This window comes from Sinohyriopsis cumingii, chromosome 8 (assembly GCF_028554795.1).
Source record: "Sinohyriopsis cumingii isolate HCF-2022 chromosome 8, ASM2855479v2, whole genome shotgun sequence".
In the NCBI taxonomy this organism is placed as follows: Eukaryota; Metazoa; Mollusca; class Bivalvia; order Unionida; family Unionidae; genus Sinohyriopsis; species Sinohyriopsis cumingii.
In genome coordinates, this window is record NC_142968.1 from 79,865,437 (window position 1) to 79,893,404 (window position 27,968).

The window sequence follows — 27,968 nt, forward strand, 5'->3', positions numbered from 1 at the left end:
AGACTGCTTTAGTAAACACGAACATTATCAAACTAGTTTACCCAGTGTTACACTAAACTCGAGCACGGCCGGATCGGGGGAGGGGGGGGGAGGGGGGCTTTATCTCCAGGCTTTAAAAAAAATCCAGAAAGCCGTTCAAACACAAACTTAGTCACTTGTCACTTGACCATCGTTTTATTCTTGCACAAGTTTATTGGGTATCATGCACACTTTGAGTGAGCAGACAGATTTTTGTTTTGGTCCCCTTTCGAGGAAAATCAAGGCCTTTTTAAAATTGTAGACCCCCCCCCCAAAAAAAAAAAACCACTTGGCCCTGTGTTAGGCAATTTATTCAAACAAACAATTTTGAAGTTCATTTTGATACACTGCAACAAATTATGCAAGAGGAGCCCCTAAAGTACCTCATGACTGTTCTAATTAATTTCACATTATACATCTGTGGAAATGTTTGAACAATATGCAGCCCTACTGTAAGGAAATGGACATGATACTTCATGTTTATGATCTGTGTATATTTTAAATTTATGGGAACACCCCTGCTCAGCAACACGTAGATAGTCCCTATGAACTATTACCACGTAAGTAAAGACACTGATAAACAGGTCATGATAAAACTACTATTAGACTTTTTAAGAAAGTTAAATATTGTCTGAGGGCAAAAAATTCTGTAGATATATGTCTGCTTAGACCGGTGGAAAAAGGTGGCAGTTACAACAATATAAAAACAAATTTCAGAACCAGTCCTACATGACTGGTATCAGATTTTAGACTGGTACCCTTAACTTAAAACCAAAACTTGACACCTTCAGGATGCTACTGTTCATAAAATTCTTAGAAAATCTTGTTCACAGAAAAAGCGACAGAATTGTTCTTTTAGACACGACTACAGTATCTACCCATGTACAATGAGTGTCAACCTCAGTAAAAGAATAAGCCTACAGTATTCGCACACCATCCTGTTTGCTTTTTGTAATATAAAAAAAACTGCTTTAAAAACAAAAGACTTCAAAAATATTTTTTTTTAAAAACACAAAACTTAGTCATTTCGTTCATTGATTAATAATTTCTAACCTGAGTGTTGCTAGGGGGTCACTAATGCTGTCGACTTATTGGTGTTTCAAAGCAAATGGAAGTTTCTGATGTAAATAAGCAAACTGCTCACTGCACATTTCTGGATCCTAGAACAGTCTATTCCAGTAAAAACTGTTGTCTGCATCAAATATTTCCAATGTCAAGTTTTAACATGTCTAAAACAAAACAAAATAAAAAGAACTCTTTCACAAATGAATTCAAAAGATGTTACTCCAAAATTTACAAGATATTAAAATTTATCAAAGGTGAACTCACATCTGCCGCTTGAAAAAATTGACTGGCCCATGCAAATATGGCAACAGTGTTACTAAAGAAATTCCTGTCTGATTTACAAAGCCATCAGGCTGACAGTGTTTGTGACCCTTTGGCGACAATCAGGTTAGAAATTATAAATCAATTAATCAAATGACTAAGTTCTGTGTATTTTGTATATCCTTAAAGTCTTTGTTTTTAAATCAGATGTGGGTACAAACAAATAGGATGGTATTCACGTACTATACTTCCTGCATAGCATGACAGTAGATAATGGTCAACAACTTTTTTTAATAACAGCAAAATCAGGATAAAAAGTACATATGTGAAAATAAGTACGAACAGAAAATAAAATCACATAGGTTCCCTGGTATCTGTAAAACAAAACTAAGTGTACACAGAAAATAAACTCAAATCCCACCCCACCCCCATTTGTAACATAAAACTAACTGCATACAGAAAATAAGCAATAAAGTCCCACTGGTATTTGTAAATCAATATGCAACAATCCCAATAACTTAAATGACTCAGTGGTCAGCATGCTAAATTCATGGACGAATGGGTACAGGTTCAAATCCTACTATCACATCATGTCACGATGGTTACCATGGTGTGGCCATGGGCAAGGCATGTTACTCTTGACTGCTTCAGCACTAAATAACCTACTTGTACAGATGTGCCTTAACCAAACCAACCTGTACTTTGCTTTGTTTTTTATGCTAGATTTATCTGCAGTTAGATAATACATATCTATATACTACATTCAGATTCTGCTGTCATGCCATCAGTCCTCACTTCAATCAATCATATTTAAAAACGTATATGCATTTAAATTTGATAGCTAAGAGTAAACATTTAAAAAAAATAATATCTGTATTCATATATATTTCAATAACATGAAGCACATACAGAAAAATAAGGATCTTGAAAATTAAAATAAGTGAATATGTACTTATTATCCCAATTTTACAATATTTCAAATCAAAAGTATAGAACGTAATGTACCAGTACAGTATGTAATAACAGATTTCAGTCTATGAAGTTTGCACTTGATTTTTACAATATATTTAGGTATATGCAGTATGATATTAAACAGCAAGATATGCATGTTATGCTCTTTTTGATTAGATCATATACAAATACGTAAGATGAACTCAAACCCATTTTTAATTGTCATTACAGACTTGTCACCCTTGAGATATAAGTACATGAATACTGTACCTGGTTGTACATAATGTGCAACTATTACCACTGTAGACCCAGATATGTCACATCTTGAAATGGTAGACCATTCTACTCCATCCAAATCTGTCATCATATCATGAAATGGTAGACCAGTCTACTTTGTCCAGATCTGTCATCATATCATGAAATGGTAGACTGGTCTACTTTGTCCAGATCTGTCATCATATCATGAAATGGTAGACCAGTCTACTTTGGCCAGATCTGTCAACATATCATGAAATGACAGACCACTGCATCTACTCTGTCCAGATGTAATCACATCATGAAATAGTAAACCATCGTGTCCACAATCTGTCTTCACATCATGAAAATGGCACCAGATTCCACTAACTGTCAGTCATGTGTATCACACCAGCACACAAGTATTCAATTTACTCTAAATTAAGTATAGTTGTTTTTTTTAAAAATTACCAAATATGCAAACCAAAACCTCTGCAAGTATTGTGAAAATTGTGGATGCAATTTGTATGATACAAACAGAGTATGTATGGATCAATGTATGTGTGTGTGTGTGTGTCTGTCTGTATGTAGGTATATTGTATGTGTGTGTGTGTGTGTTAGTATGCATATATGTATGTAAGTATGCATGTATGTATGTATGTGTGTGTGTATGCATGTATGTATGTATGTATGTATGTATGTATGTATGTATGTATACATGCATGCATGCATGCATGCATGTATGTATGGGGGCCCCAAGTGGCCGAGTGGTCTAAAGCGCTCACGGTTAAGGATCACTGCCATCTCACCTCTGTCTGCGTGGGTTCGAGTCCAAGGCTTGGCTAGCTTGGGTATGTGGGAAAGCCTGCCAGTAGCTTCTCGTGGGTCGGTGGTTCTTCCCTGGGTTTTCCAGGGCTCTTCCTCCACCATTAATACTGGCCGCCATGTATAGCCTATCTTGTGCTGAAAAATGGCGTTAAACCCTAGAACAACAACAACAACAACAAGCATGTATATATGTTGTAGGGTTCAACGCCATTTTTCAACACAAGATAGGCTATACATGGGAGCCAGTATAATTGGTGTAGGAAGAACCCTGGAAAACCCCGGGAAGAACCACCGACCCACGAGAAGCTACTGGCAGGCTTTCTCACATACCAACGTTAGCTGAGGCCGAGACTCGCACTCACGCAGACAGAGGCAAGATGGCAGTGATCCATAACGGTGAGTAATTCAGACCACTCGGGGCCCAATGTGTGTGTGTGTGTGTGTGTGTGTGTGTGTGTGTGTGTGTGTATCTATGTATGGATGCATGCATGTACATATTAGCATCTAATGGCATCTCGGCACAATAATGGCTATATGGTGCCATTTAAAAATAAAGTTCTAAAAATTTTAGAAAGCAAAAACTGCTGGGTGTCTACCCATGCTGGTCAATAATCAAACTCAACAGTTACGGTCTTTTAGTAACCAAGTTTAAAATGAAACTTAAATTTAATGAATTTTGATCGTAGAATAACTTTACCAATGATTGGGATAATATAATGAAATGCCTGAGAATAGCCCAATCGACATAATTCCAAAAGAAGTTTCACATCTGGGGGTTCAGTTACTGTACTTAAAAACAAATTCACAACAACAGGCCATTGTCAAGCTCAAACTCAATAATAAATTCCAACATCTGACTGGCTTAATCACTGACCAATACAACATTAGATATCTAAACTGTGAATTCTTTGTAATTTTGGGTCAAGGGTTATCATGCAACTCTTCAATGAGACTGGCAAACAGCACAATCAAACTTTTAACATGTATCAAGTGAGTGACTGGTGTCAGGTGGCACTAAAATTGAACAATAAGAACATGAACAGCACAATATATGCTTACTCTTTGTTTAATAGTCACCTATGTAGGCACTTAAAACACTAAATATAATGTGCATGACACCATTATTTTCTAATTAGACATACAATGATCATTACCTCTGACCTTTCTCACCCCAAATCTAATCAAGTTTATTATTAGGCCATCCACAAAGTTTGATGATGGAACCTACTCCACAAAAAGTTTCTATTACAATCCATTATTTTAGCCCAAATGACCTTGACCTTTAAAGTTTACTACCTTCTCCCTTGCCCAAAGTGCAAGCTATTTATAAAGTGTGGTCAAGGTTCACGAGTTGAAGTAATCTTATAATACAACACTAGTTTTCTCTGTTCAGTCACAGTGACCTTGACCATTGACTTCAGAACCAACAGGGTGCAAGTTATCCACAAAATTTTCTGACTCCATATGATGGAGAACTAAAGTTATTGAGCAAAAATTATTATTTCTTCTTGCAGTCAGTGACTATGACCTTTGACTGTTTAACCCCAAAATGGATAGACTTCTTCCTTACTCCATGTGCTTGCCAAATCCAAAGTGTGGTCCAGGTCTGTAATATATAACTAATGTTGTACAGAAACAATTTTTCTTCTTGCTGCCACAGTGAGCTAACCATTCTTCTTTTCACACCAAAACTAATATGATTCTTCCTTGTCCCATGTGCAGACAGTGCTGGTGGCCTAGTGGTTTGAGTATCCAATGCAGGAAGTCATGGTTTCAAACCAGGCCGAGTCGTACCAAAACCAAAGACTTATAAAAATGGTAGGTGCTCAGTATAAAGACGTTAGTGTTAGAACTGGTTGGCCTTGTGCCAGGATAATGTAACTGGGTGGGACATCATGCTACATGTCTGTGACATGATGCCCCAATGCTAGGCATCACTATAAACTATAATGCTGCAGACATCGTAGTGATATGACTGAAAAATTGTCAAAGCTTGGTTAAAAATCCAAATCAACCACACTGTCCCATATGCAAACTTTTCACAAAGTTTGGTTACTGTAGAATGCTGGCTTGTTTATTCACCAATACAGAAGTTATTGTGACAAACTTTGATAAAACAGCAATATCTGAGGACACCAAGTACATTATTGCTAATGAATATTTTAGTTTTTATCAGATATTGGCTAACCAGAAAAGCATTAAATATGGCAACATAACTGGCAATCGTAATGCTTAAGTGGTAGGCAAAACATAAATGGAGCAATAATGACTACATGGTGAAAACTGAAAAACTTATACCAATAGTCCAAAATGAAATATAAATGTGGTACTTCAAGTGTCCAAAATACTGAATCAAGGTTTCTTCAAGAAACTTAGATCACATAGATAGAAAAGTTTCTTAAATTACATAATTTCTGGGCATTATTGCCACTATTATCGATTCATGGCATATCTGTCCATGTGGTGTGTGTTGGCAATGCAGAAGTGCAAGCTGGTATAGTGATGACAGCGCATTCCTTCTTGTAAGATTAAAGTACTGAAAATACTGATGGCTTGATCTTCAACTGTTATTTACATACGATTTACTCCCACAATATTCATATTCATAGCCACTGCTGTAAATAATCTTTATGCTATTTAATTGTTACATTTTTTAAATAACAATTTTGTGGGTTTTGTTTTCATTTTATATCATGAGAGAATTAACAAGAATATCTGAGACATTATTCAGAAAATTATTATAGTGATTTCATTTGCAAAGTATTTTTTTGCCATATAATTTCTTTTACATTATCTAATGGAGATGACTACTATCGTTCAAACCATTACCCTCAATAAAAGTTGACTCCCTTAATATAAAAATTGACCTTAAAGGCCAGTGTAACAAAATTTTGCTACTAATTTTAGCAAGACAAGTCTGCTACTATTTAAAGTACTATAAACTATATTAGGTATCATGGAATGGACACTATGCCATAAGCATGGAGGTCATGAAATCTCATCAAACCAAAAATATGGCAGCTGCTGAAAAAGTGATACATCAAAATGCACAAGACAAATGTGTGTTCCTATTGCTAACAAAATATGTAAAACAATTATTGAATATAAAGTCATAAAAGGTAACAATGAAAAAATAAAGAAAAATAAACATTTTGTATCAAATTAATGAGATATATGATAAAATATTGTTTGAGATAAGTCATAATTTGCATCAGTATTTGACAGCATAAACACCTGAAACAGAAACATGTGCTGAAATATTTTTATAACCTGCAAACACACCTTGATTAGGTACAAAAACCTTCTGGAAGAAGACAAAACATTGTTTTTTTAAAGTTACAATGTCTTGTGAAGTCATAATCAAAAAATATATTTGCAACAGGTATCATGATCACCTACAACTGACTTTAAGCTTACATCAGGATACAAGGTTAACAATATTCCTTAACATACACTGCACACATTTCGCAGTCTTATTTCCGGACAATATGTGTGCATAATGTCTAATGGTCTGATAATTTCAATTCCTCCGACACTCATAAAACAAAAGGTCATATAGATCATGACGAGCGACTAAGTTACATAATAAACATGAATCATATGGGTCCTGAAACAAAAAACACTAAATTTAAAATAATATATACTCTACTGTGAAGTAAAGATGAACTGATGATAATATTAACAAGATTTATGATCTATAATTTTTTAAAATCCATCTGCATCAAAGATACTGTACACACTCACTTATTAAGATAGAAAGGTCCAAGAGCAAACAACACAGACCTTTGTCTACCATTGAATATAGTGATGGCAAAATGAGGTCTATGTTGCTTCTTTGACTGATTGAAAACGGCACAGAAGATCTGGTACATTGTGAATGGCATTTCTAGGGCATTGGTTTGCATAAGTGGCCATATACAGTAGTCTATCACTACATGTTATCCAGAGATGCCAACCTATGCCAATAAGAAATAGTAATATCAGCTTTATAAAATTATTTTTTTGGACTACTTCAATTTTTAGCAAATAGTTAATCGAAACTATATGACCTAACTGATTCAAAGTGCATTTTTGGCCAGTATGAGCTTTCTAGAGTTATCCTTCCTTCCATGCAGCATACTGAAGTCTATCAAAAATAAACTGCAAAGATATATTATTCAGTCAGTTTGATGCATGTCATGTTCAACAGTTAATGTCTGAAGCATTATTATTTTTTTCAAGGTGTATTGCTCACTGACCATTTTTTGTCATTTCAATATTTCACATTTTTATAAGGCAAATCTGAGCTCCAGGATGACTGGTCCCTTTTCAGCTGCATTTGTGACACAAGAGCTTGTTCATGCTTCACAAAGGAATGGCAATTTCACATTCAAAGTACTTCAGTGATCTAGACTTACATGAATAACATTGTTGTCTGCCTATATAAAATACTGTCTGACTGAAAAATCTGAACTTGGTGGAAGTTATGGTGTAGTTTTTAAGGTTAAAAAGAGGGATTTTGACAAAATAATAATGGTTGGTACATCTTGTTATTGTGCAATATTTATGTGACCAAAATGTTTAAATTATAAAATTAGAGATGAGTGAATGATTTTTGTTTCTGGACAATAACAATGGCCATCAATTTTCAAAACATTTTTTAAAGCAGTATATCTTAAATTTTTCTTAACATCTTGAGTTCATGTTGTCAAATGATTGGTACGTTTTTAGTAATTTTCTTCATTCGTGATTTTTGGTAATTATGACGTTAGGATGAGTGATTTACCCTGTTTCCAAGTTCATTAAGGACCCTAAATATTACAATGGTTTGGGTGTCATCAAGGAATATACATGTTATTGCGAGCTTATAGTCCAGAGCTCTTGTTAGCAAAGGAGGGCTGTCGTATCCCAGACCTTGAAACATTTTTAAATTGCTGCTTATCCTCCATGACATGAGGCTGTACAATCAAAATATAATTGTGTCTTTTTTGTTCTGGAAAAATTAACTTGCCCTTACCCAAAATGTACATGCCAATACAAGCTGATTAGTGGATTCTGTTAGCCCTGTACCTATAAACAAAGCTTGACAAATGTTGCAACATGATTTGACTTTCAAACAAGATATTTACTAAGGCATACCAAAATAAACATTTTGCGTATGATGCAAATATTCAGCAATATCAAAGGTGCAAATGATAAGCACAATACCCAACTTAATTGTCAGAAAATTGTGCAGCATGCCCCAATAACAGATCTTTGGAAAGCTACACAACTACATCCCTTGGAAAGGGAACTAGGTCACAGGCTGGGCAACTGTAAATTTTTTTAAAGTATAAGCATATGCACCAAAATGTGAAGAATATAGGATCAGATATGCTCTGAAATACTCTAAATATATCTGTCCACTTTTTCTTGGATATCCTATATACTTCCATGTAAATCAGGCCTTATTACTCCAAATAAATTGCATAGACTTAAATCTGTCTGTGCATTATGTAATGGCAGATCTGGTCTAAGAAGTCTGCGGTTGGACTGAACTTCTAAGTGACTATACATGGTGCCAAAATATAAGACTTTGTTCTTGCTAAAATCATTCTCACATAGCCACACTGTCTGAGCCTGAGACTTGAGCCCACGCAGATAAATATGAGATGGCAGTGATCGGTAAAGGCGAGAGCTTTAGACCACTCAAGCACCCAGGGCTCCAAATTTAAGTATGTGTACCAAAGAAAATGTCATTTTCCTCCAAAACATTAAAACTGATACAAAGGAAAATGAATGAATTTACAATAATGTACTACCAAGTCCGAGTCTTGATTTTATCCATGATTTAAAGAAAATAACGTAGACCCCAGTTTTATGTGACATCCAATCTTGGTTGATACTTGTTGTGTGTGTAAGTATAAATGGAGTAACAATATTTATTTTTAGTGATCAACAACTGACACCTGCCTGAAGAATGGAGACATGCAACATCTTGCAGATCTTCTATTTAAGCATCATACATATATATGATGCTATACTACAGAGAATATCTTTAGAAAGTGGTTTAACAACAGCACCAAGTTTTGCTTGTATCATAAAAAACACTTAAACCAGAAATTTAAAATATTGCTGATATATAGTAATTATCATACAAAACCCATACAGTAATGGATCCAAGAATTAATTCTAGACACAGTCTATGATAATAACAGCAGCACACCAGTCCAAAAAAGTTCAAACATTTTGTAGAATTATATACAAGGATATCTTACAGGAATCTGAAACTGCTTCACACACATTTAACCTAGAACAAAAATTACTCTGTACGTAATGAAGTTTATATCTGTTCTGTGCAAAAATAGGTGAAATATAGAAATGTATACTTGCAATTTACATACAAGTTTGACTGGTTCTAGATTAATTCTATAGGTTTTTATTTGCAAAGGTAAAAGCATTTTATATCACAGTCTAAAGATGGTTCTATCTGCAACACCAACAAGCCTTCATACTAATCTCAAGCATACTACTATTTAAATGAAACCAAATATAAAGCTGGCACACTGTATTTGTGGTGTACTGCTTTTTCAGTAACAGCTACAATGGTTTCTTCAGACCTATTGTCATTTCATTAAAATAAACATTTTATTCAAACTCCTCTGTACATGCAACATCAGCTATCCATCTAAGAATATGGCAAAAGCAAAGAAAACGTAGCCATCATCATATAAAACATGGCTTGTATATAAAATAATAGATAACAACTGCATTAACTTCATGACCTTCCATTTCTACAAAAAAAAATCTGATTTTTTTTAGCAACCTGGCAACTGGTTGGAAAAAATTGTTATAACTCATTCATCTAAACATACAACACTGCAAACACTATCTTTATACAGTTAATGTTCATCAATGTAAATAAAAAAAATAACATTTTACTTTTCATATTTTACTTTCCTTCAAAAGGGTTTTATTTATAAGGCATCTGGCATGATATATTAAATAATTCAGCAGTCAACTTATTATATCCATGAAAGCTTTGTCCACTGTAGTCACTTGTGTCGAGCTAAAAAAAAATCACATATTTCACAGCACAGAACATTAGAAAGATGTCAGCTTCAAAGTTCTGTTTCCTGGTGCAAATCACAGGGTAATCTAACACGGTCCCAGCCTTATCATATGAACCAAAACAATGGTCTTTTGATAAATTATTTCGGATATCTGCCATAAAATATGTACCATACACTGGTTTATTGATACATTATTCTGGATATCAGTCATAAAATATGTACCATACATTGGTCTATTGATACATTATTATGGATATCAGTCATAAAATATGTACCATACAGTGGTCTGTTGATACATTATTCTGGATATCTGTCATAAAATATGTACCATACAGTGGTCTGTTGATACATTATTCTGGATATCAGTCATAAAATATGTACCATACACTGCTGGTCTATTGATACATTATTCTGATATCTGCCATATTATGTCTGCCAAACATTGTTCATTTATACATTATTCAAACACTGGTCTATTAACACATTGATCTGAATACACTTACCATCCAAGTGTAAAATATGAACCACTCTGGACGAGGGCTGAGGGGTTTCAAATGGCACAAGGCATAATATGTACAGACTTCTATGTAAGGGCTGGTGGTTACACACTAAAGAAGCACATCAAATATTCATTGAAGTGAAATCGTCCATGTTACTCTACTGAGGTTCTGCACCATGCCAGGTTTCTCTACATACCCTAACAGAATGTAATCTTCCAATTCTGTTTCAAGGAATAGTTCTGAAGATTACTAAAATATGGGTGATTTATGTTACAGTTAATAAACAAGTTTGTTTTGTATTCTTTGTTAGCAGTCACACTGGAGCAGTTAATGTCGTACTGGTGTAAATTTAAAACATGAGCAGCAAACTGACTGGACTGCTTTTCTACTTTCAAAATACTATCACAAAGCACAGCCTTACTTTCCTTTCCAGAACATCATCCTGAAAGATGGTTAGAAACGATCTCCTAGATGATTTAGATCCTTCACAGATTGAAGGTTTAAGTGATGTGGAGAAATATTTCTTTTCTAACTGAATATTTGCAGGTTCTTTACCATGGCTTCCCACTGGTTTCATTTAGGGTTTTCAAAAACTAAGCTTTAAGAATAATCCATTTTATAAAACAAATCAGATGGAAACATTACATCTGTGCAGAAAATATCACATTAAGTTCACCATGGCTGCACAAGTTGTTTCTATGGAAGTGATTAGGATAGTTGTTGTGACTGGGATGGTGGTTGTGATTGGGATGGTGGCTGCGACTGTGGTTGAAGCATTTCCCCATGTTTCTTCATGTGCTGGCGTAGTAAATATTTCTGGGCGAAAGGTTTCTCGCAGATGTCACATTTGAATGGTTTCTCACCAGTGTGTACTTTTTGGTGTGTTTTGAGACTCGAGCGTTGGTTGAATGCTTTGCCACATGTTTCGCATTTGTATGGTTTTTCCCCAGTGTGTATGTACCGATGATGCTTAAGGTTACACTTCTCCTTGAATCCCTTTCCACAGATGTCACATTTGTAAGGCTTTTCAGTAGTATGAATTTTCCGATGCCGCCTCAGTCGATCATTATGACTGAACTGCTTGCCACAAATATCACAATCATATGTTCTCTCATCTCCACTTATATTTGGAGTTGCTGGGGCTCCTACGCTAGAGGAAGTGGAAATCTGCCGACCAAAAGGATCCCGTTGGGTCTCAATACTTGTAGGTCGTCCACGGCTTTTTCGTCGTGAGCTGGTCTTTCCTCCAATAATATCTGCTGTAAGCTGTATTGGCTCTTGCTGGAGGGAATTTGGGTCAGCATCATAATCATACATACGCTGTTCCAAAAGGTGGCGCTGTAACTCAGCCTCAAGTCCAGATCCTGCAGGTAGCTTTGCCAGGAGAGCTGCTGCATCAAGACTTCCTGTGGTTAGATCTTGAACCTGTTGCTGGGCTGCATTAAGATGATGTGCTGCAACATGTTCCTGTATTGTTCTGTCTGCGATCTCTTTCTCCTCTGCAGGCTCCACCTTTAATTTCATCCCCATCTCTGGTTTGCTGAGAGCATGGCTTGTAGTCAGACTGGTATCAGCATTGGCAGACATCTTGGAGGTCTTCTGGGCAAGGCTTGCAAAATGGTGAATTCCTGGCAGTGTGCCCATTGCTTTGGCTGTCAGAATGTTATGTCCATACAAGGAATACTGATTGTGTGCACTGGGGATACTGGAAAAAAAGAATAAAGATTTGTGATTTAGATCCTGCAGTCTGAAACACAACAGAATACAGTGAGCCATGGCTACGGTTTTAACACAACTAGAATGACAATGGCTCCTATTAATCCAGTGCTTTCAACAATATATTCTGAACCCTCCAAACTTCATTCTTACCCTGCCCCACAGATGACTTTGTAGCCAGAATGCAAAACTTAAACATGTGTGTGTATGATTTGGACTTTTAACATAGCTTCAACAATTTTCCAGTCATATCACAGTGATGTCTGGAGTGTGGCAGTTTAATGTAATATCTAGGCCTGGGGCATCATGCCACCGACATGTAGCATCATGTCCCACCCAGTCACATTATCCTAACACCAGACCAACAAGTCTCTAACCCCTTAATGCTGAGTGCCTAGCAAGGCAGCTGTTAGTACCATTTATAAAAGTCTCTGGTATGACTTGGCCAAGGTTCAAACATGTGACCTACCACTACCGAGGTGGAAGCTCTAACTGCATAGGCCACATGAACAGTCCAAATTTAAACATCATGTGTCTTCCTGTATATACAAAATTCTGCTCAAATTTTTTTAATAAAAATGACTGGTTATATTTTTTGTTTATCTAACCTTTTGACCATACCCATTCCAAAGACTTTAGGGCCAGCAGCCAAACATGACACCCCTATTTCAGATGGTTACCACAGGGGAAACATAATTTTGTAAATTTCCACCCATGCTTTATGAAGAAACATGGCGTGTGTGCATGTGTGTTTTGGATTTTTCACGTAGCTTTAACAAATTTTGAGTCATATCGCTACTATGCCTGCAGTGTGACAGCTTATAGTGATGTCTAGCACTGGGGCATCATGCTGCAGACATGTAGCATCACGTCCCACCCAGTCACAAGTCCTGACACCAGGCCAACCAGACCGAACACTAACTTCTTAGTACCATTTTTATAAGTCTTTGGTATGATATGCCAGGAGTACAAGCTCGTGACCTCCTGCATCCAAGATGGATGCCCTAACCACTAAGCCACCATAGCAGTCAACTAAATTGTGTAAGAAACAGACAGATGGACAGATAAATGGTATCATTATATGCTAACACTTTTTAACAAGTTTGGGGACAACATGAGCAGACATCCCAATAGTTATCCAATTTTTGCAAAGGCTCATCTGTCTGTCTGCAGTTCATACCAGTCTGCCTTAAATGTGAGACCAAAAAGTCTAAAATCCGGACACAAAATCGGATTCAGACCACTGGCAAATTTTGGGCAGTAAAAAATTAGGTCCAAAAATGAGGTTTTTCCCTCTGTATTTTTTAGTGCAATTAGAAATTCCAGATTATTTGGTATCATTGAAGAGCTACATTTGTCTACCTTTCTATAATACCACCCACTTTAATGTATCATACATGACCTTGACACTACAGACCTCGGCAGTAGACTACTACCTCCTGCCACTTAAACTCATCAACAGGGGTTATTGTGTTAACAAAGATTTTTAATTGTTTTTACAAATCGTCAAGGAATCACTAAATTTGTAATTTATGTGCAATGTCGATGCACAAGTGATTAAATACACAAAGAATATTTAAATTTGGTGATGTCATCAAAATGCACCCATGAACACCTAGAGGTTTTTGTTGTTTTCGTCTGAAATTCGAGTAGGAAAAACATTTTGAAAGCTATTTCTGAATACATCCTAAAACACTGACTTCCAGGTGATCATCCAATAACATACTGAATAGTTATGTTAGAAACACTGTTTTTCATTCGCTATTTGGCTCACGCGTGAGCAAATGGGTAAAAGTTGGGAGTTCTTTTTTTTCTTTTTCTTTTTTTGCTTAACAGACCCATTATTTTCGTATCACCACCACTCTTTATTACAAATGCCCATCTTGTCCTACTTTTTGCAAAGGTTCATCTGTCTGTTTGCAGTCCATGCCGGTTTACCTTAGATCTGACACCAAAAAGTCTAAAATTGAAACACAAAATTGAATTCTGACCATGCGCGAATTTTGGGTAGAAAAAAAATCAGGTCCAGAAAAGGAGTTTTTTCCTCTGTATTTTGTAGTACAACTAGAAATTCCAGATTATCTGGTATCATTGTAGAGCTACATCTGTCTACCTTTCTATAATACCACCCACTTTCGTGTATCATTCATGACCTTGACACTACAGAGCTCGGCAGTAGGCTACTACCTCCTGCCACTTAAACTCTTCACCAGGGGTTAATGTGTTAATGTCATATGAGGATATAAGGCTTGGTGTCATGTGAGAATACAAGGCCTGATGTTGCATGAGGATATGGGGCTTGGTGTCATGTGAGAAAAACAAGGCCTGATGTTGCATGAGGATATGGGGATTGGTGTCATATGAGAATAAGGGACTTGGTGACATGAGAATACAGGTCTTGGTGTTGTAAATGAATATGGGGCTTCATGAAGTATGAGAATATGGGGCTTGGTGTTATGTAAGACTATGGTAATAGGTGTCATAAGAATATGGGACTACATGTCATACAAGAATACGAGACTATATTTTATATGAGAATATGGGTCCTGGTGTCATATGAGAATACAGGGCCTGATGTTGCATGAGGATATAGGGATTGGTATCATATGAGAATAAGGGGATTGGTGTCATATGAGAATACAGAGCTTAATGTTGTATGAGGATATGGGGCTTGGTGTCCTATGAGAAAGCAAGGCCAGATGTTGCATGAGGATATGGGGCTTTGTGTCCTATGAGAAAACAAGGCCGAATATTGCATGAGGATACGGGGCTTAGTGACATATGAGAAAACAAGGCCTGATCATGCTGATGTTGCATTAGGATATTAGGCTTTTTGTTTGATTTACAGATGCATTATTATTCTATTACTGGCTTCTCCTGAATGAACTGTCCTCCAATCATGACAAACCACCGTGTGTGTGTGCGCGCGTGTGCATGTGTGTGTGCATCTGCAAGTGGATGTGTGGCAGTTCCCAAGAAAGAAGACAATTACAGATTTAGTACATCACCTGGTGTCATGTGCTGTCATAGAACATGGGTATAAGTGGTAACATTGCCTGCACTGTAACAGGCATAATTCTCAAACTGAAATATATCAACTATCGTCATGGAGAAACAAAAACTGTCCTAAAAATGATTCCAGTCATCAACCAATCAGAATTCTAGAATTATTCACATGATGATCTGGGTCAAAACTGTTTGCACACCTGGAAATGGTTCATGCGCTAACAAAAAACATTTTTTTTCTCATTTAAAGTCAATTGCAAACAACAGACCCTGATTAGCTGTTGCAAAATGCATTGGCTGGTCTGAGTCTATGCTGACTGTCTTCCTTGATTACTCCCAACAAACTGCATAAAACCAGATCTGCCATCCCATTATACAATGGTAGATCCGGGTGTGCGCACTTTACAGTTGTACTTGTAAGTAAATACAGTACTGAAAATGATATATAAAAATTCCTGCTTTACAATTGTATTCATATGCTTTTTAACTTAATGGACTTTTGCTTCTTTTGAGGATAGGATAGTGTTTCTGAATATGAAAGACATCAAAACAGCTAAAACATAAGCAAACCACTACTCCAGGTGGCATGAACAAAAGCAGGAAGATTTCTATACAAGATACAAAACACTCCACAAATAAATTACGCTCACATTATAACTTTATTGTGTCAAGACTCTGCAGTTACACCCATGGTCAATGCGAGGTTGCACTGGACGAAACAGCCACCCCACACACACAAACACACAAAAAATACCACAACTTCTATTAAATGTTGTCATCACCACCACATTCAATGCCCCTGGGAAATCACCTGTATTGCTCATTGCTCGCTCCTCACAGGACTCACGGTACTAATTCAGTTCCCATAGTAAACCTATGCAAACACCATATTAAAATTTCAATAACCTAACATTTTTGAGTGCTCATGATCAAACCTATATTTATCAGTAGAGATGAAACCTGGATGTCAGCTTCTGTGCAGAGGAAAGGATATGAGCCGTGGCATTTTCTGGACCTGCATGTTTTGAAACGTCTGCTTTCAATTCTGCACCAAAGAGTCAGCTGCTCATTTTAGTAATGAATTTTCCAAACTCAAGACCGTTAAAGAACTAAACTTCCATCAATAAAATGATGTCTCTATTTTTTTCTCTCACTTACAACTAGGATAAGCTCTCAAAAGATTCTTTTTCCTACAACATAACTTACATTACTGACCAATCATGGTCAGCCTAACCCATGTATACTCTATGTTCACTCATTTCCAGGCTGGTTCCCATTTTTCCATACCATTAGTACCGTGTGTACTATATTCAGCCTTGATTTTCTTGACAGCCCTAGAAATAGTAGTTCAATACATAAGTAAGCATATGTATAGTTCTGCTTGTCAACGATTAAATTTGTGAATATTACATTATACTGTAACATCATCTTCACCTAAAGACCAATGGTGCATTTCAGGCAACATTTAAATATTTGAGCTTTATTTAATAAAGTAAGAAAAAATATTAAAATAAAGCTGTCTAATAAGAATCATTTTTTAAATATCAGCATTTGTCACTTCAATTTAATGCTGAAATATATTACCAGCCTTGTCATATTATGTTATTAACGAGTAAAAGGTCAAGGTGACCATTTATATGTACATGTATTATTACAGAAAGAAATAGATTTAAATGACAAACATTATCTAAAATTCCCCCCCCCCCGAAGACATATAATTTAAAACTAAAGTAGACATAAGTCCATTAAAATGCAAAATATGAACTTTCAAAACATTCACTGAAATAAACTAGTGGGTTGCAAAGTCATGAGAGGTCATCACCATTAAGAATGGTGAAAGAGACCTAAGTGATCATATCTGAAGTATTATGTTTCAAAACACAAATAGGAAATATCATATTGCTTACTATAATTACACTATAAATTGTAAATTGTATAAATTTTATATATGCAATGCTTAATATAAACCAAAGTGCTAAACACTCCACCTAACAGTCAAATTTATACACTGTTCCCCTCCCCCATTCTTGGCAACAGCTGATATATCTGAATAGGCATTTAATATCCTGCTGAAAGTCACTTTGTGATTTACAAAATGTATTACTTTTGCATGTTATCCACAAATAGAACCATGTGATTGCATTTATAGTAAAGTTAATTGCACTCTCATATGTGGAGTCGCTGTGTATTGCTGTGCCTGTCTATAGGACTCGGTACTAATTCAGTTACCATAGTAAACCTATGCAAATACCATGATGTTAAAAATTCAGTAACTTAAATTTTTGAGTCCTCCTGATCAAACCTATATTTATCAGTATAGATGAAACCTTCATGTCAGCTTCTGTGTTGAGGAAAGGATATGAGCCGTGGCATTTTCTGGACTGTCATGTGTTTGAATCATGTGCTTTCAATTCCACACCAAAGAGTCAGGTGCTAATTTTAGTAATGAGTATTCCAAACTCAGGACTGTTAAAGGACTAAAATTCCATCAATAAAACAATGTCTATTTTTTTTCACTTACAACTAGGATAAGCTCTCAAAAGAGTCTTTTTCCTAAAAAATAACTTATATTAGTAACCAATCCTGGTCAGCCTAACCCATATATTCTCTATTTTAGGTTCACCCATTTCCAGGCTTGTTCCCATTTTTTATACCATTAGTACCATTTGTCCTACAACAGCCCTGCATGCACCTACCACTGAAGATACTGTATTTACACTGTTTTTACACTGTACTTGCACTATATTATGGATTCAAAATGTTGTATGCAGTGTTAAATTGTATCCTTCATGCATAAACACTATGATATATGTACAAACATACTTATTATATATGACCTAGTTGACACACAAGAAACCGATTCATCCTCTCCATAACAAAGTTATCAGCCATGGCATCATAATAATTGTATTCAGAAATGAATCAAGTGTATTATGTGCCAAACCATTCTGTAAGCACCATCATTACTTGGCTTACTATGTACAATATGAAATCATTTTTTAAAACTACCAGTCACTGTGACTTGACTTTTATGCCATATAACCCAACAACTGTAGCTTCCTTTTCTAACATGCCAATAAGCAATCCTAAGTGTTTGGTACCAAGTTTTATCCACAAAAAAATTTCCCCTTTTTATGTGTCAGTGACCTAGTCCTTTGACCTTTTGCACCCCCCAAATGATTGGGGATTTTTTGCCTCAAGTGAAGCCATCAACAAATTTTGGTCAAGGTACATGGTACTGAAAGAAATGTAATGTTTAAAAATTGTTTTGCTTTATGAATCTGTGTGACCTTGACCACTGTACATACATAAATCAAAATAAAGGTGTCAAACTCCATGTGCAAGCAAGCCAAAGTTTGGTAAATTTACAATCTTTACAGCAAAATTTATTGTGCAGTGACCCTGATCTTTAAATCCCATCCCAAAATTGACAGGGGTCTTTTTTAGTCCAATTATTATGTATAAATAAAGTTTGTTGGAGGAATGTCATCTAAAATAGAAGTTATAAATGCTAAATATTTTTCTTTTAAAACTCAGTGGTATTTAACTTTGACCCTTGAATAGGAAAAATCAACAGGTTTCTTTCCTACTCCAAATGCAAGACCAGCTACAAAGCTTGTTGAAAATATGTGCTCTACATCCATTGTTATAGTGCAAAAACAATTTTTATTTTTCTTCTTTGAGTAAGAGCAAGTTTAACCATTTGATTCCAAAATAGATTTCTTCCTCAACACAAGTGCAAGCCATTTGAAAGATTTCCTTACTGTCCATGGTCTTGAACTAAAGATGCACAGAAATTTTAAAAATCTGATTGACAGATGTCACAGCATAACAAACTTCACCTCATGTTGAGTACATCCAAATGGTACTGTGAAAATCTGTCCATTATAAGCAGTTGGCCATTTAAATCAGACGTCTGTGACTACATTCTGTATTGTATAAAGCACTACTGTATTATGAGCTGGTGGCCTTTATCAAATAACTTGTCTTCTTCATATCAGTGGAAGCAGAGCAAGATCTTCCAAAAAGCCATGAAAAGAAACATTCTTCAAGTCTCAGGTATCTAACAAAAAACCATAAAAACAAACAGTCCACAAGTCTCATGAATCTAACAAAAAGCCATAAAAATGAAGTCTACAGTTCTCATGAATCTAAAAAAAACCATATTTTTTAAAACAGTCTACAAATCAGATGGATCTAAAAAAAGGTAATAAAAAGAAAAAGTCTACAAGTCTCATGAATCTTATAAAAAGCCATTAAAAAAACTCAGCCTACAACCCTCATGAATGTGACAAAAAGCCATAAAGAATGAACAGTCTACAAGTCTCATGAATCTTAAAAAAACAATCCACAACTCATATGAATCTAACAAAAATACACCTAAACAAATGAAACAGTCGACAAGTCTCATAAATCTGACAAATCACACACATTATAAATATTACCTGATGCATTGTCTGACAATACAGGTCATGATGGAAAGTTTTATGGGCAAGTATAATTTGTGGTCATTTGGTAAGGATATTATAAAAGAATATAAAGGAAAATGTAAACTTTGTGTGCGTGTGTGTGATTTAGATTTTTAACGCAGCCTTAACAATTTTTCAGTCATATCGCTACGATGTCTGCAATGTGACAGTTTACACTGATGTCTAGCACTGGGGCATCATGCCACAGACATGTAGCATCATGTCTCACCCAGTCACATTATCCTGACACCCAGCTGACCAGTCCTAAAACTAACCTCTTAATGCTGAGCACTCTCAGCAGGCAGCTGTTAGTACCATTTTTTTTAAGTCTTTGGTATGACGCTGCTAGGGTTCGAAAATGCGACCTCCCGCATCCAAGATGGATGCTCTAACCATGAGTCCACCAGAGCGGTGTCAACTTTGTATTCAGCTTCATGAAACTCTTCACAATGGGCACATTGATGTGTTGACCATTCAAATATTTTTCCTGCTCGAATAAATGTGTAGCAAGCTGCAGTCAATGGAAACCATATCATTCCTTTTTGTTTTGCTAATAGCAAAAAGCAGGTCTGAGTCTGTAGAGTACATGGGTTACAATCTGCTAAAAGGGGCCCTGAGTGGCTGAGTGGTCTAAAGCGCTCTCCATTATGGATCACTACCATCTCACCTCTGTCTGTGTGGGTTCGAGTCTAGGATTTGGCCAATGTGGGTATGTAAGAAAGCTTGCCGGTAGCTTCTCATGGGTCAGTGGTTCTTCCTCCACCATTCATACTGGTTGCCATGTATAGCCTATCGTGTGCTGAAAAATGGCGTTAAACCCCACAACAACAACAATCTACTAAAAACAGTAAATGAACTTACCTAACCTATACACAATTTTATTATATACATGAACATGTGAAGCCAATTAATGACAAATTTTCACTCATAACTGAATTATTAGTGTCATGACAAGTGTAATACCTACACAGGCCATTGTGAACTCCACTTGAAATCTAGAAGGGACTCATTTATGCATGCAGACTTCATCATTGATAAAATTGTTTTCCATCAGATCCCATCTCAAGCACCATTACGCTTCATCCATAATGATGTCATGGTTTACTAATATTATGGCTGGTGCTGTATATTTACTTGCTCAGCAGTGAACCAGTCTATACAACCATTTTATTTTCTCAACAATGACAATGACATGTGTGAACTAAAGCCTGTCATCGCATATGTAATAAATAAAGATTAACATTTTTGTATCACGGACATGACTGCACTATCATGATAGTAGGGAAAGGTTGAGGCCATGTGTACTTCAGGCAAAACCACAATATCAAATATTACAAAAACTATAATGTATGTATTTTATACCTTTTCTCTTGCATAAACTGCTCTTCCTAAATTAATAAGGCTAACATTATTATTTTCTGATCAAATTTACAAAGTAAACTGGGTGCTAAAACCCATGTCAAGAGTTATAAATGCATAACCTTAATCTATGCTAGTAAAATATGAAATGTAGGTCACTGTCACCCTTTGTTCTAAGACTGTGGTACAAAACAGAGAAGCACTGACACATTTTGGCCATTTTATCATGAATGTGTGTTTTAAGTTTCATGGCAATCCTTAAGTAAAGTATTTCTGTGCCAATGGATCAGGGACAACGGGCCATCAGACTAGTTCTTCTGGCCTATGATCAACAAAGCTAAAAATTCAACACAAGTTCTGTTCTCTTAAAATTTTAAAACATGGATCTCTGATACTGAGCATCTATGTGTAAAACAAAAGAAGTTAATATATCTGCCATAAACTTAACTGTTTTGAGGTTTTAGTTGAGTAGGTATTAAATACATAAAGTAGATATGGTAATTAAAACTCAAGACTGATCTCACTCTCTTTCTTATGAACTTGGCAACAATTTTGTTGTTCTGTTATAAATTAGCACCATTTTAATAATGACTTTTGGAACAAACCATTTTCAGTTTGTATCGCTGCAAAATATAGATAATGATTAAAATCTGCTGACAATAATTTGATGTTTTACAACACTTAGCAGGATTACAGCCTACTTATTGCATCAAAGCAAAGAGAAAAGCCTTCTCTCTCCCTCTTACACACACACAGACACGCACAAACACATCCTTAAATACAAATAGACACCAATTCATGACAGGTTTAAAGTTCTATAATATTGTACTGACAGCAAGTACTATGTTTTTCTCAAACAGCATTACAAAAATTATGGTATACTTTTTCAGCTGTGTTTGGTATAGTATATATTGTGATTTTCAGAAACCTTTTTTTTCTTTTGCATAAAAGCAATATCAAATAACAAACTTTTTAAACATGTAAATATGTAAGAACCTTCTCCTTATACAGTACTAGGGAATGCCATGTGTATGTATGTCCCAGCAGACTGCCTTGTGTATGTTTGTCCCAGCAGACTGCCATGTGTATGTTTGTCCCAGCAGACTGCCTTGTGTATGTTTTTCCCAACAGACTGCCATGTGTATGTTTGTCCCAGCAGACTGCCTTGTGTATGTTTTTCACAACAGACTGCCATGTGTATGTTTGTCCCAGCAGACTGCCTTGTGTATGTTTTTCCCAACAGACTGCCATGTGTATGTTTGTCCCAGCAGACTGCCTTGTGTATATTTTTCACAACAGACTGCCATGTGTATGTTTGTCCCAGCAGACTGCCTTGTGTATGTTTTTCCCAACAGACTGCCATGTGTATGTTTGTCCCAGCAGACTGCCTTGTGTATGTTTTTCACAACAGACTGCCATGTGTATGTTTGTCCCAGCAGACTGCCTTGTGTATGTTTTTCACAACAGACTGCCATGTGTATGTTTGTCCCAGCAGACTGCCTTGTGCATGTTTGTCCCAGATGACTGCCATATGTATGTTAGTCCTATTAGACTGCTATGTGTATGTTTGTCTCAGTAGACAACCATTTGTGTTTGACTCAGCAGAGTGTCATGTGTATGTTTGTCTCAGTAGAGTGTCATGTGTATGTTTGTCTCAGTAGACTGTCATGTGCATGTTAGTCTCAGTGTACTGCCATGTATATGTTAGTCTCAGCAGACTGGCATTCATATGTTAGACTCAGCAGAGTGTCATTGGTATGTTTGTCTCAGTAGCCAGGCATGTGTATGTTTGTCGCAGTAGAGTGCCATTTGTATGTTTGTCTCAGTAGCCAGTCATCATGTGTATGTCTCAGTAGAATGCCATATGTATGTTTGTCTCAGTAGACAGGCATGTATATTTTAGTCTTAGTAAACATTAAAATGTCACTTTTCTTACCTTAAGGGAAATTCATTCCTAATTTTATGATTAGCAAAATAGACAAAATCTACTGGATTAGCGATATTTTTAACCAAGAAAGAGACTTTCTGGAATGTCACGAATAAAAATTATGATGCGAAGAAAATATGGATAGTGAAGTGTGTACCTGATATGTGGGTGATTTTCAAGCAGGTGACTGTAACTGGACCTGGGTGGAGACTGAATCTGACTGGTAGAGCTGTCTGAGGGAGACATGTTGCTGTCATCTGTGTCTGATATATCTTCCAGCTCAGTTTTGGATGACATCCCACCACTATCTTTCCTTTCTGTCTCTGACTCAGAAAATGCTTTTGGATCTGCTTCAATGGCAGCGTTAGCGAGTGCCTGAAGTCCATATGCTGGGATTGCATTGTTGTTGTTCCCATAGTGCATGATACATGGTGTGTACGTTGCTGTGCTGGTGCGTACAATTGATGAGCTGGAACCTGGCACTGTAGTAGTGGCAGTTGACTCACGATTCTTTTTCATGGACAGATTGAGTAGTACAGAGTCTATGCTAGGAAGCTGCTGGGTTGTTTGCTGTTGAGTGGTTGCTGACATAGCTAAGTATGAAAAATAAAGAGATTTTATTTTTATTTTTATTGTGCTCAGATTTGGATTTAGATACATTTAGATAAATGTATTTGGAGAAAACAACAAGAAGAAAAAAGCCCAAAATGAGCAAGCAAGCAAGCAATCACAATGGCTGACATCTATCTAAACATATACTCTCTTCTAAGTCATGTCAAACTGCAATTAACAAAGATCCAGTTCTTCTGTAGCATAATGTGCCTGCAGATCAGGGTCTATGTTTTTTCTTCTACTGATTACTCCTAACAAACTGCATAGGCCCAGATCTGCCGGTACATTATCCCACAGCAGATCTGGGTCTGTGCAGTTGGCGACTATACATGGTAATGAAAAGCACTTGACGAAGAAATCTGGGTCAACAAGTTGCTTTCTATATAAAATTCTTCCTAAGCTGTGGATTAATTAGATTGCCCTTAAGTCAGGATGCTTTAAACATGGGCAAATTCTGTTGAGCATCTTTTTGGGGGGTAATTTTTTATGTTTTGTTATTTATAGCAATGCATTGATGCACCATTTGTATGAATCTGAATTCACTTCATGCCATCAAAACTTTCCAGCTCTTTCATGTAAGAAGGCTTTCTGTCAAATTTGGTCAAATTCTGCTCATCAGTTTCTGAGAAGTTATTTAAAGGTGACCATATTACAGACATAATTTTTGGATAAACTTGAAGGCACTTCATGCTTGAATATTTTGTCAAATTAAAAAAAATTGTTAAAAGGTATGTCCATTATTAGCAACTTTTAGTGATGTGGTCATATCTGATAGCAGAGTGGCAATATTTGTTCTATATTAAAATCTCTTTATGCCAGAATGTTATCTGCCAAATTTCATTTAAATTGGCCCAGTGTTTTTTCCCCCCAAAAAAACAAAGAAGTTTAAAAATATAAAATGTCAATGGATGATGCATGAAAGGTAATACGTGGTCATATCATGAACTCCTACAGCTTATGGCCTCGTAAGCTAAAAAAATATATGTAACTTTGTAGGGATATTTGATTCCAATCAATCACTGCACTGGTGGTCTAGTGATTAGAGCATCCACCTCAGATGCAGGAGGTCATGTGTTCGATCCCCGGCAGAGTCATACCAAAGATTTATAAAATGGTACTAAAAGCTGCCTCACTTGGCATTCAGCATTAAGAGGCTAGTGTTAGGACTGGTTGGCTTGGTGTCGGGATAATGTGACTGGGTGGAACATCATGCTTCATGTCTGCGGCATGATGCCCCAGTGCTAGACATCACTGAAGGTATTGTAGTGATTTGACTGAAAAATTGTTAAAGCTACATTAACAATCCAAATTACATCACACATCACTGATCCCAATCACTCAAAAGGCACCTGCTAAAGTAACAATGTTTATATTAATATCAATCAGCAGGAGAGCTTGAAGATTCCTGTGATGGCAGAAAAGCACTGTCCACTGGTACAGAGCCTTATCTAGGGCACCCAACTGCTGTGGAATATTTGCCTGTTTAAAACAAAACCATAATAAAATGCATGAAAATTATGCAAACCATGCCTTTATTTCTTCTTTAAATACTTCATTTATTCAGAATATATCACTACCCTATTTTTCAAATGAGAGGGTGTTTTGTGGCCTTTTTATTAATAGACAGATGTCCAAAAAGTAGGGTACCAGTAAAAGCCACGTGTACCTTTATTATTCTTGTACCCCACTGGCACAGGATAATTTTGACACAGTAAAAAATATTAAAAAAACGCGAACAGACTGAATCTATACTGATATTAAAATCAGTACTTAAAGTATCCCATATATATATATATATATATATATATATATATATATATATATATATATATATATATATATATATATATATCCTCTTCCATTGCTGTTGCTTGAAACACATACATTTGAGGATTCTGCTTCATGAAGCTTGCTTCTTGATCTTTCATGCGCTAATGGAAGCAATTAACACATTAACCCCTAGCAACGACTTTACGGGGCAGGAGGTAGTAGCCTGCTGCCGAGCTCTGTAGCATCATGGTCATGCATGATACACTAACGTGGATGGTATTATAGAAAGGAAGACAGATGTAGCTCTACAATGATACCAAATAATCTGGAATATCTAGTTGCACTACAAAATACAGATAGAAAAACCTCATTTTTTGGACCCGACTTTTTTTAATGTAAAATTTGCCCGTGGTCGGAATCCCATTTTGTGTCTGGATTTTAGACTTTTTGGTCTCAGATCTAAGGCAAACCGGTACCAACTGCAAGCAGACAGATAAGCCTTTGCAAAAAGTAGGATAAGATGGGCATTTGGAATAAAAAGTGGTCTCCATACGAAAATAATGGCTCCATTTAGCAAAAAAAACAACAAAAAAAACCCCACAAAAAAACAAGTCCAACTTTTACCCTTCTGCTCATGCACGAGTCTAATAGCCAACAAAAAACAATGTTTCTAACACAACTAGGCAGTATGTTATTGAAAGATGACCGGGGATTTGGTGTTTTCAAGTCTATTCAGAAATAGCTTTCAAAATGTGTTTCCTAATCGATTTTCAGGCAAAAATGGCAAAAACCTCCAGGGGTTAATCTGTTAAACAGACTCAAGGGTATCATTTTCGAAGGAAGCATCACCCAATGGATCATAGATTTTTTTTAGTTAGAAACTGCAGGAGGCAAGAGAGATTCCAACTAGGCATTTAGTTAATGAGACACTGGCCTTTGCAACTCAAAATACCGGATCAAGTCTGCTGAGTGAGACTCCATCCCAATAGCTTGAACTATAGAAATTTTTTGAATATCACATAAGGCTATTTTATACTGCTTGATAGTAGAAATCGAGAAAAGGGAGAGAAGAAAATCAGCCACTATGCTCATAGTGGGAGAGCTAGTATTGGCATATTTCCAACTGTACCAATCAGAAAGATTTTCCACTTGGAAGCATATCAATCAGATGTAGATCGTCTTCTGGCTAAAATAATGCACATAGTGACTTGTTTGAAAACATGTCCTGGTGTAGAGAGTGTTTGAGATGAAACAAGCATGAAGGTGGAGAATTTACTGGCTGTTGTTCAGGAAAGAGCTCCTATGCTGTATCCTAGGTCCCTCCTCCTCGGGTGTAAAGTCCTTGGATGGTCCACTCACAGGTTGAGAAGATAGCTGAACCAATACTGTTGGGGACAATGAGGGGTATCAAAATGAGCTGAACTGTGTTGTTACTTGTGAAGAATCATAAAGCTCAAGTAAACATATGATGCCACTTCAGGCTGAAAGCATCCACTGCCGAGGCCCTCTAGTGGGGAAATGGGAAAACATAAAACAGCGGCTTGTTGTTTTGCCTTCAAACCAGTCCACCAAAAATGCCCCCCTCCCTGAGTAGGAACAGTGAATCAGCTACAATCTGGTGTAGAGACCATTCCACGAAGACCCTCTTCCCTTTCCTTGACAGCCTGTCATAGTGCAGGATGTTCCAAACCACCATGCAGATAGAAGGGGCATGTGTGCCTCCTTGTCTGAGGTATGCTAATTCAAATGTGTCATTGGAGGAGACCATCATACAACATCTTATTTTTATCAAGAACAATGCCTCATTTCCAAATTGTTGATGAGGACAAGTCTCTGGACCAAAAACCCTAAAAAAATTTGTCCTTCTGGCTCTAGATTAATACCCCCACCAATCCGTTACAGAGTAAAAAGTCCCCAGCAGACAGGAGAAGAAAAAAAAAGACAAACCAACAATGTGGTTTCTGCTCTCAGCACCTTTAATAAGGACAAGCTTTTGTCTATTCTGTCCCAAGGGTCACAGACTATACTCTGTTTATTGCAAAATTCATCTGCCACAGATGAAATCTTGTGATGGAGGAAGCTATAATTTCTCTATCTTGGGTAAAGACCCAGCTTGGTACTATGTACCACCAAGTGAGATAGACCCAAGGGGCTCTAAACGGCCATTATGGATTTAATAGTAGTCAAAATATTGGAGGATTGACATACCTAGAAACTTTAA

General features: G+C 36.4%; 1 protein-coding gene across 1 annotated transcript in view; it reads right to left on the reverse strand.

Moving 5' to 3' along the window:
• Nucleotides 1–9,738: 9,738 nt before the first annotated feature.
• Nucleotides 9,739–27,968, reverse strand: part of LOC149793954 (uncharacterized) — a 40,158-nt gene continuing 21,928 nt past the window's right edge. Inside the window, exons 4-5 of the mRNA XM_089967880.1 lie at nucleotides 23,523–23,958; nucleotides 9,739–12,593 (exon numbers count right to left, since the gene is read on the reverse strand). Coding sequence (XP_089824006.1) covers nucleotides 11,597–12,593; nucleotides 23,523–23,958 — 1,433 coding nt within the window. The 3' untranslated portion in view covers nucleotides 9,739–11,596. The remainder of the gene's footprint in view (nucleotides 12,594–23,522; nucleotides 23,959–27,968) is intronic.